General features: G+C 35.0%; 1 protein-coding gene across 8 annotated transcripts in view; it reads left to right on the forward strand.

Annotated features, from left to right (window-relative positions):
- The window catches only part of SREK1 (splicing regulatory glutamic acid and lysine rich protein 1), a 45,440-nt gene extending 39,768 nt beyond the window's left edge, over positions 1-5,672 (forward strand). For all 8 annotated transcript variants that reach the window (XM_041765199.1, XM_041765198.1, XM_041765201.1 and 5 more), the window contains one exon: positions 1,061-5,672. In XM_041765199.1, coding sequence (XP_041621133.1) covers positions 1,061-1,210 — 150 coding nt within the window. In that variant the 3' untranslated portion in view covers positions 1,211-5,672. The remainder of the gene's footprint in view (positions 1-1,060) is intronic.
- Positions 5,673-9,685: the final 4,013 nt, after the last annotated feature.

Raw genomic sequence — 9,685 nt, forward strand, 5'->3', positions numbered from 1 at the left:
TTTTACATAGAACTAGATTTAGACCAAAAACTTCTTGAGGGCTTTTGATATCTTGTATGTTTTTGGGTATCCTTTAATATTTGTTCGATTGATAACTTTTTTAAGCTGGATTTTTGAAGGGATGAAGTAAGAGCTAACTGAAACTCAGACACATACATTCCTTACTATAGGGAATCCTAGAGTCCTGGTTGTCCTGTAGACAGTAGGACTGTCTACAGATAATGCATATTTGATTTTATACGAAGATTTCTGGTTGAGGCCATTTTCCTTAAAATATATGTATTTCCTGAAATAGATTTTTTTCAGCAAATTTGACACAAGTTCTGTTGTCATTGGTATTGTAATATATACTGAAATTAGTAGGTTCGTCGAATTAGAACAACAGAAAACCAAATTCTACCAAGTAAGGGTGTTTTGGGGGATAAATATTTAATTGCTAGTGAATTACATTAATTGCTTTATTATTCCAGTAAGTGTATTTGTATTTGGAAATCATTTATAAGTTCTAGAGCTTTCACCTGATAATTTTATTTACTCTCATATTGGTAGGGGTTTGTCACCATCATCAGTAACCTTGATAACATCTCTTGAGCATTATTGTGTGTCAGGCATTGATTGTTCTGTATGTTCTCATTTAATTCTCCTTGAAGCTGAGGGCAGAATTGGACTGTTCTTGAGCAGTCTTTTCTAGAATGAAGAGTGATTTCTTTTTCTGCATCCTCTGAATTTTGCTTCTTTGGTATCCAGATTGCAAACCTATCCTGGCATCTTTGGGAGCTATTTAACTCTTTCAGCTAGTCTGTCCTACTTTTCAATTCAGTGATGTTTATTGAATATGTCCTAGACTTTCTTTTTGATTATTGTAATTTAATTTACAATTTCCATCTTTTATGAGAAATACATAGGATATAGTGATACATTTATTTATGTGAAAAGATAATGGGAGCAAATAATCACTTTTACTAAGTTCACAGAAGTACCTATTTTAGCTGCAACCAGATGTAATAGCAGGCAACTTTTGAGAAAAAATATTAAACGTATGGCTTAATATTCATTGTAGGAGAAGGAACACAGTAAAGAACCAGATTCAAGCGTGGGCAAAGAAGTAGATGACAAGGACGCACCAAGGACTGAGGAAAACAAAGTGCAGCAAAATGGGAATTGTCAGCCAAATGAAGAAAACCTCTCTACCAAAACAGAAGCAGTATAGAACTGACAGGTGCACCTCTGAACACAGGCTGGAAGAAAAATCCAAAGCTTTTAATTCTCTCAACAAGATGTTAAACCGTGAAGAAATCCAGTTGAGCATAAAGATACAAGCTAACAGCTTTCCTAGTTGTTAGGTGACTTTGTGGCCATCTTGTTACTGAGTAAGAAAATAAAGCATGGACATCGTGAAAATAACAGGTGTTACCCAAACTCCTCATCTTCTAGAATCTGTGCATTTCCATGGTGGCTGCCACACTTGTCATGTGGTTTGTTAGTGTTTGCCAAGAACCATTACAAATAAATGGGACATCAAAGATCCAAATTTGTACTATCCATAAAGACTGGAGATAAGCATTGGAGGCTCTTTTAAAAAATGGTAGTTGCTGAATTTTGTATTGTTTTACCTTTTTTTTTTTTTTAAATTTCAATATATACAGATTTGATGATGTGCTTGAAATCGGTGCAAATATATACACACACACCCTTGTAAGTGCAGAGTATGTAAGAAGTTTAACATTTACTTCACAGGATTTACGGTGATTGTGTTAAATTCTCACTATTGTGTTTTCTTTTGCTCACTGTTTAGGACAAAAGTTTTTTGTTAAAATAGTTTTACAGACTAAAATTGCTTAAATAAGTGGATTAATAGACAACTGACAATGCATGCTCCTGTTCTCTTTCAAAAGGAAGAGCACCCATGCTGAATACTAATACTAATGTATTAGTATTCAGTTTAGAATCATTGGGTCTCCCCACAAAGTGAGCATTTCTTTTTGAACTTTCATGACATTTCCAAGCTTATTATGAATAATATTGCAGTGTGTGTTGTCAGCTGTAGGTGGCAAAGGTGCCATTATAAAAGAAGACTGGGTTTTCAAAATGGGCTATGGGAGCACAAGCTGAAGCTTTAGTGCCTTCTACAATGTGGTATGCTGTTTTCTAGAATTTTATATGTGCTAGTCATTCTCAGTTCATAGGGAACGTAGATGGATATCCCGTTCACTCCCATAGAGAAGTGTGCAAGTGGTATGTCAGAAGAGCTTCTCACATAGTTCACCTAACACGAGGCAAGTCCTGTTTTCAAGAATGGCTTCAGAGCTTAAAACAACAGTGCAGTTTTGGGACCATCAGTTTTATACTGTGATGATTGAAAAATGAAGCATGTTCTTACTTTACTTAAATCAAAGCAAACACTTTCTCGTCTCCATTGGATGGCCTTAATTATTACCTCTTAATCATCTTCTCATAAATGATGTGCAGAAATTCTATGTAAAGGAGAACACATGAGGTTATTTGTTTTAAGGATACGTTTACTTGAGTTTAAAATATAGGTCGTCCGTTACTCTTAGGCTCACTTTCTGCAGGAAGTATACATGTAGTAAAATGACAACATTGCTAATATTTTCCCCCAAAGCCATAAGTCATAATTTCAGAAATATTTTCATTATTGTTTTGTTTCCCCAAATGTTATACCTTTTGATTAGCATGTTATTAAAATAAATCAAGTATAATTATTTTAATGCAATCTAATACAATCAAATTACTCCGTTGCCTTACCTCATGGGAAGAGTTACTTATAGATTTAAAAAGCTGAGTAGCACATCAGTTACTTGGTTTCAACTTGAGTTTTCTTTTAATGTTAATACTGTTGAAACTTAAGTATTTGGTAGAGAATGGAAAGAATTGCCCCTATTGCAATGAAGCCTCGTTTTATTATGAAGCTGCTTAATTACTCTTCATGTGTTCAGAATTACTGTGTTTTTTTTTTTCCTTTTTTGTCACTGTGTACATTAAAATTTTTGAAAATGCTTTACTATGTAAAGTATAGATGGTCATTTTAATCATTCAACCACATACGGTTGGCTGGTAAACAGCTTATTCTGATACAAGAATGCTTGGGTGCATATGGAAAGATTGTGGAGGAGTGTGTGTCTTGCATCAACAGCTGTCTTATTTATAATATGTAAGTAGAATAGAGCAAATGTTTGAATCTTTGTTATTTTTAGTATCATTTCTCTAATAAAGCCAAGTATTTTAGAGGAAAGTATTTGTTTATGCATTTCAAAACAGCATCTTAGTTTATCATGTTTATCTTGTTTTAGTTGGCATATTGTTTCGACATGGAGAGTACATGTTTGTTTGGTGTCTATAAAACAATCATTTAAAGTTTGAGTTATTTCTTGTACTCTGGACTCCTAATGTTTTCTTTGTTGGCAGTTAATTTGGTGCTTGCTGCAAATTGTTTTTCCTGCTGGTGACATTCAGCTTTAAAATAATGACACTTCTTTTGAAAGACCCTGATTTGTAAAAGTCGGACATGAATTGAGTAGGGATGCAAGAGATACAAAGAAAGTGAAAAAAATGTCTTTAAGTGGGCTTACAGAAGCAGTGTTTAGGGCCTGGAGGTGAGTGCTTGCGTGCGTGCGGGCATATGCGTGAGAGAGATTGAGAGATCGAGAAAGAATGAAAGAGAGAAAGACGTATTTTTTTCTTTGTTCACTTATAGGAGCCTGGTAGGTTTCCATTTATTTGTTATTGTCTTTCAAGGCATTTTGTTTTTTCTTTAAGGCTATTCTCTTTCAACCCAGGTAGATGTTGTCAGGAAAACTTGAGGTAAGGCCGAGAAGACACCCGTTTTATACTTGATCCCTTCTGTAATTATCTTTTTTAGCTTGATTATACAGAGAGTACATTCTGTTCCCCTAATTGTGTTGCTATTCATCATTTTAGACAAATTCTGTTGATCATCTTGTTCTTTCTTTTCAGCAGTGCGTAATGAATTATTTATATTAAGATGGCCTTCATAATAAGCTGGCTAGTTTCATATGTGAAAACAAGTATGAATCCTTAACTTCTGCAATTATCTCCTTATTATTCTCCATCTAATCTAATTTATAATTGCAAACACTAATTGTGATTTTGTTCAGAATTCTTATATTCAAGAGTTCTATATATGCTGTGTTGATCTTCAGAAATGTCAGAGGCTTAAATTTTGACATGCTTAATAATAAAAACTCATGTTTAGAATCCCTTCTTTTTTGTGAAGAAAATAACTTCATTTGTGATGTTATTTCCAGGACCTCATTCATTCCTATATATATATGTTCTGTCTTTATCTTAAAACTTAAAAAGCCCTGAATCCAAATCACCTCTGAAGATTCTAATTTTAAGAATTACAGTATGTAGTAATAGGCTTTTAAACATTTAAAAAATCTATTAGAAATAATATGGTTTGAATTAAATCTTTTTTTTTCTTCTTCTTTTTTTTTTTTTTTTTAGGTAGTTGAATTAGCTGTTAGAATGAGTCTTTGGAGGGATGCATCGCATAGCTTAAAATTTCAGGGAATTGTATCTTCACTCAAACATAGTATCTGATTCTAACTGGGTGGGTTATAAAGTAGAGCCATTTCCACAAAGTATGTTCCTTACATGTTTAGATTTTTTAAAAAAATTTTTACTACCTACATACTTAGTAATCTCACATTTATTTAACTAGTGTAATATTCATTTAAAATTGTTTCTTTTCAGATTTCAAAAGTTAGTGCTCTTAAAAGGGCTAAATTATATTTCTGGAAGCAGTAGTCAAGTATAATGTAATAGTCTTTTAAAATGAAATTGACTTCCCTATTTAATTTTGGGGTTGTGGATGAATTTGTTTTTCTTAAATCTTCTCTTGGTGATTCTGTCTGAAGATTGATACATTATTTTAAAAATAATAGCTAGAGCTGTTAATGGTTTTTGGTCCCTATTCAGGTTGGTAGTATGTAATCACTAGATTTCTTTCCATTCTAAAGATATTTTTATAGTTCCTAGCAACTAATTTGTTAAAATTATTAGTTTATATTTAATATAGCTTTTCTTAATACATTGTTTTTAAAAGCAAGGTTTTAGTTTGTTGCCTGATTTTTAAATTTACTTTGTATCTAACATCTTCATTTCAAAAATTGCCAACTTTTGTGAAATTTGACATATTTTACTGCTGAGGTTTATTTTCCTGGGATTGGAATGGAATTAATATAGTTTTCTCCACTCTTGATTAACTTTTATTTGCTAGATAGTTAATTTCTTGTCTATATGTGCAAGTTCAAATATATGAAAATCATAATGAAGAAGTTAGAGTTGAGACGGAGTTTTACCAACTTGAGGCTGTGTGTGGTAGGCAACAACCTCTTGGGGAATGGTCTCTGGTTTCCACAGAAGATGACTTTTGGGTGTATTGTGTAGTTGTATAGGTAGTTCGGTTTAATAGTTAAATATTACTCTCCTGAATCTTACAATAGTGTTCTTCACATAATGCAATGGATTATTAAGGGAAGAGTTTAAAATGTAAACATAAAGATGCTGCATAGGTGGTGTATATTTATGTGAGTAGGACTACTTCTAAGTGGACTAGTAAAGATTTATCAAATGATGCTGCTATTGTGTTGCTATATTTTTAATAAAAATGAAAATCTTAAAATGTTGCCACTGTTGAGTAGTATTTTCACCTACTTCTGAGACATTTACACATTTATGGCTTTTGAAAAATAACTGAAAGGTGGTAACAAGCCCTTCCAGGGTTTTGCAATGTCTTTCTGGTTTTGGTTTTACAAAGATCTTGCTGGCCTAACAGGATGAATTGGAAAGTTGTGTGTGTTCCCTCCTCTTCAGTTTTCTGAAGGACTTTGATTCATATTGTCATTATTTCTTCCATAAACGTTAGGTGGAATTTCATAGTAAAGCCAATCCGAGTCTGGAATTTCCTTCTTAACATTACAAATCAACATTAATAGTAGATTTAGGATTATCCAGGTTATTTATTCCTGAGTAAGCTTTGGTGGTGTACATCTTCAAAGGAATTTGTTGTCAAAGCTATCGGGATATAAAGTTGGCAATTCCCTTTTTTTAATAAAGTAAGATATGTAGTGATACTTTCTTGTTCCTAATGTTAACATCTCTTTAAAAGGAATCTAATCAGATTTTGCTTTCATCATCATTTCCTCTTGTTTTTTTTTTTTTTTCTTTTTATTTCACCAATTTCTGCCCTTTATTTCTTTTGCTTATTTCAGGTTTAGTTTGCTCTTTTTCTCATTTAATGTGTAAGCTGGAGTCACTGATGTGAGGCCTTTTTTTCAAAATAGGTATTGTAATGCTATGAATTTCCTTCGAAACACTGCATTAGCTTCATTCCAGCCAATCTTCGTATGTTGTGTCTTTGTTTTTGTTCAGTTCAAAACACTTCATAGTTTTCCATTTGGCATGTCTTTGATCCTTGGGTTACTTTCAGTGTGTGTGTTATTTTACTGTCCAAATATTTGGGCAGATATTTAGTGTCCAAAGAGCATTGTTGCTCTCTTATAACTTAATTCCATTTTGATTAGTAAACAGTTTGTATGATTTGATTTCCTTTTAAAATTTTTCTAAGAGTTGCTTTATGGCTCACAATACATCTTCATAAGTGCCCCACACTCACCTGAAAAGAAGGTATCTTGTTGAGTGAAATAATCTATAATGCCACGTCATGCTCTCTGATGGTGGTGTTCAAGTTTGTATATCCTTAATGATTTTCTGTGTATTGTTGCTATCATTTAATGTTGGGGTCTTGAAATCCCCAGGTGGATTGTGGATTTTGTCTGTTTTTCCTTTTAGTTCTTCCTGGTTTTGCTTTATGTATTTTGAATTCATAAGTATTTAGGATTGTTATATTCTGTTGAATTGACATTTATACCTTTATTTAGTTACCCTTTTTGTTCCCGGTAATATTCTTTGCTTTAAAATCTTATGTTAATACTAGCAGTCTGATTAAAAACTTTAAAAAACCCACATATTAGCGTAGTATTATCTTTTCCTATCCTTTTACTTCAGACTTGTTGGTGTGTTTATATTTAAGTGTGCATCTTATGGGCAGCATACAGTTTAGCCTTTTCTTTTTTTTTTTAAATCCAGTATGTCAACCTATGCCTTAGTTGGTAATATTAAGACCAGTTACATTGAATGTGAGTATTGATGTGTTCAAATCTATCATCTTGAAGTTTTTTTTTTTTTTTTTCAAGATTTTATTTATTCATGAGAAGCACACAGAGAGAGAGAAAGGCAGAGAGACACACAGGCAGAGGGAGAAACAGGCTCCATGTAGGGAGCCCGACGTGGGACTCAATCCTGGGTCTCCAGGATCACGCCCTGGGCCAAAGAAGGCAGGTGCCCAACCGCTGAGCCACCCAAGTGTTCCTATCATTCTGAGTTTTATCCCACTTTTTATCTGCCTTCTTTTGAATACCTGTTTATTATCCTAGTTGTGCTCTTTGTTGGCTTCTTAGGTCTAATACTTTGTTTCAGATTTTAAGTGTTTTTAGGGTTTATTGTGTGTAAACTTTTTTTAATTTGAGAGAGTGACCAAGAGCGAGCATGAGCAGAGTGAGGGTGGGGATGGACAGAGGGAGAGGGAGAAGCAGACTTCACGCTGAGCAGGGACCCTGATGCAGGGCTCCATCGCAGGAGCCCAGGATCATGACCTGAGCTGAAGGCAGATGCTTAACTGACTGAGCCTCCTCCCAGGCGCCCCTATTGTGTGTGAATTTTCACTTATCACAGTCTAAAGTAGTACACCACTTCATTTATAGTGTGAGAACCTTCCTGTAATACTCTTATTATTCCTAGTCCCAGTTCGTGTTATTTTTGTCCTACATTTATATTTGTTGAAGTCACCATAATACAGTGGTAACTATTTTTGCTTGAATAGTTTTAAAGAGACTTTGAAGAAGAAGAAAAAACAAGTCTCTTATATTTACCCACATATTTACAATTTATGGTGTTCTTTATGTCTTTGTGTAGATCCAGATTTCTGTTTGATTCTATTTTTCCTCTGCCTAAAGATAACATGGTATTTGTCTTTCCCTGACTGACTGATTTTGCTTAGCATAATACACTCTAACCCCATCTGTGTCATTACAAATCGGTCTGCTATCATTCTTACTGTTCCTCTACATGACCTTCTTCTTGTGACCACTTTTTCCCCCCTAAGTTTATTTATTTTTAGGTAATCTCTCCGCCTAATATGGGAATCGAACTCATATGACCCCAAGATCAAGAGTCACATTACTCAAGGAGTGCCTGGGTGGCTCAGTCGGTTAAGCATCTGACTTGATGTTGTCTTAGGTCATGAACTCAGGTTGTGAGATCAAGCCCTGCACAAGCACAGCTCCGTGGTGTGTGTAGAGCCTACTTAAGATTCTCCTCATATCCCTCAGTCCATCCCCTCTACTACCTCTCTAAAGAAAAAAAGTCATGCTCTTCCAACTGAGCCAGCCAGGGACCCTTATTTGTGACCACTTTTAAGATTTTCTCCTTTAATTGGTTTTAATCAGTTGACTGATAGTCCTTGGTATTGTTTTATTTGTTTCAGTGTTTGTGGTTCCCTGAGCTTCTTGGGTCAGTATGTTTTGAATTTTTATTAAATTTGGAAAATTTCCAACCATTATTTCTTCATGTATGTTTTCTTTTCTCCTCCCCACTTCTGGTCTCCTATTTATGTATACGTTACTTGAAGTTGTCCCACAGCTCACTCAATATCTTTTCTTTTTTTTTTTCAGCTGTGTGTGTGTGTGTGTGTGTGTGTGTGTGTGTGTGTGTATGTCACTTTGGGTAGTTCTCTTGCTCTTCTCTGAGGTTAATATATCCTTCTGTAGAGTTGAGTCTGTTGTTTTCCCCAATATCTTCTTTTTTTAAAGATTTATTTCAGAGAGAGGGTGGGCATGGGGAGAGGGAGAATGAAACTAAAACAGACTCCATGCTGAGCTTGGACCCCAACGACGGGGCTTGATTCCATGACTCTGAGATCATGACCTGAGTCAAGAGCAGGAGTTGTACACTTAATCAGCTGTGCCATCCAGGTGCCCCAAGGCGTATCTTTTTAAGATTTTAAAAAAATTTTATTTGAGAGAAAGTTCAAACAAGGGGAGTGCCAGAGGAAGAAGAAGAAGCCCCAGTGTGGGACTCAATCCCAGGACCCTGGGATCATGACCTAAGCCGAAGCTACCTGGGCGCCCCCTAAATGTATCTTTTTTTTTTAATAGTTTATTTATTCATGAGAGAGGCAGAGACACAGGCAGAGGGAGAAGCAGACTCCCTGCAGGGGGGCCCGATGTGGGACTTGATCCCAGGACCCCAGGGTCATGCCCTGAGCCAGAGGCAGACGCTCAACCACTGAGCCACCCAGGCGTCCCTAAATGTATCTTTTAAAAAATAATCTCAGATACTGTATTTTACAACTCTAGAAGTTCAACTTAAGACATTTTTAAAAATCTTCCATGTCTATTTTACGTCTTAAAATGTGAATGTAATTTAAGCATGTAAAAGCGGGAAATCTTGCCCTTAGCCTTTCTAACTTACTTATTTGGCTGCATACTTTGTGCTGATTCTGTGTTTTCCCTACACACAAATGCGATTAGGAGTCTTGGCAAAGATCCATGCGAGCAATGAGTCTTGAAGCTTAAACTTT

This window comes from Vulpes lagopus, chromosome 8 (genome assembly GCF_018345385.1).
Source record: "Vulpes lagopus strain Blue_001 chromosome 8, ASM1834538v1, whole genome shotgun sequence".
Lineage (NCBI taxonomy): Eukaryota > Metazoa > Chordata > Mammalia > Carnivora > Canidae > Vulpes > Vulpes lagopus.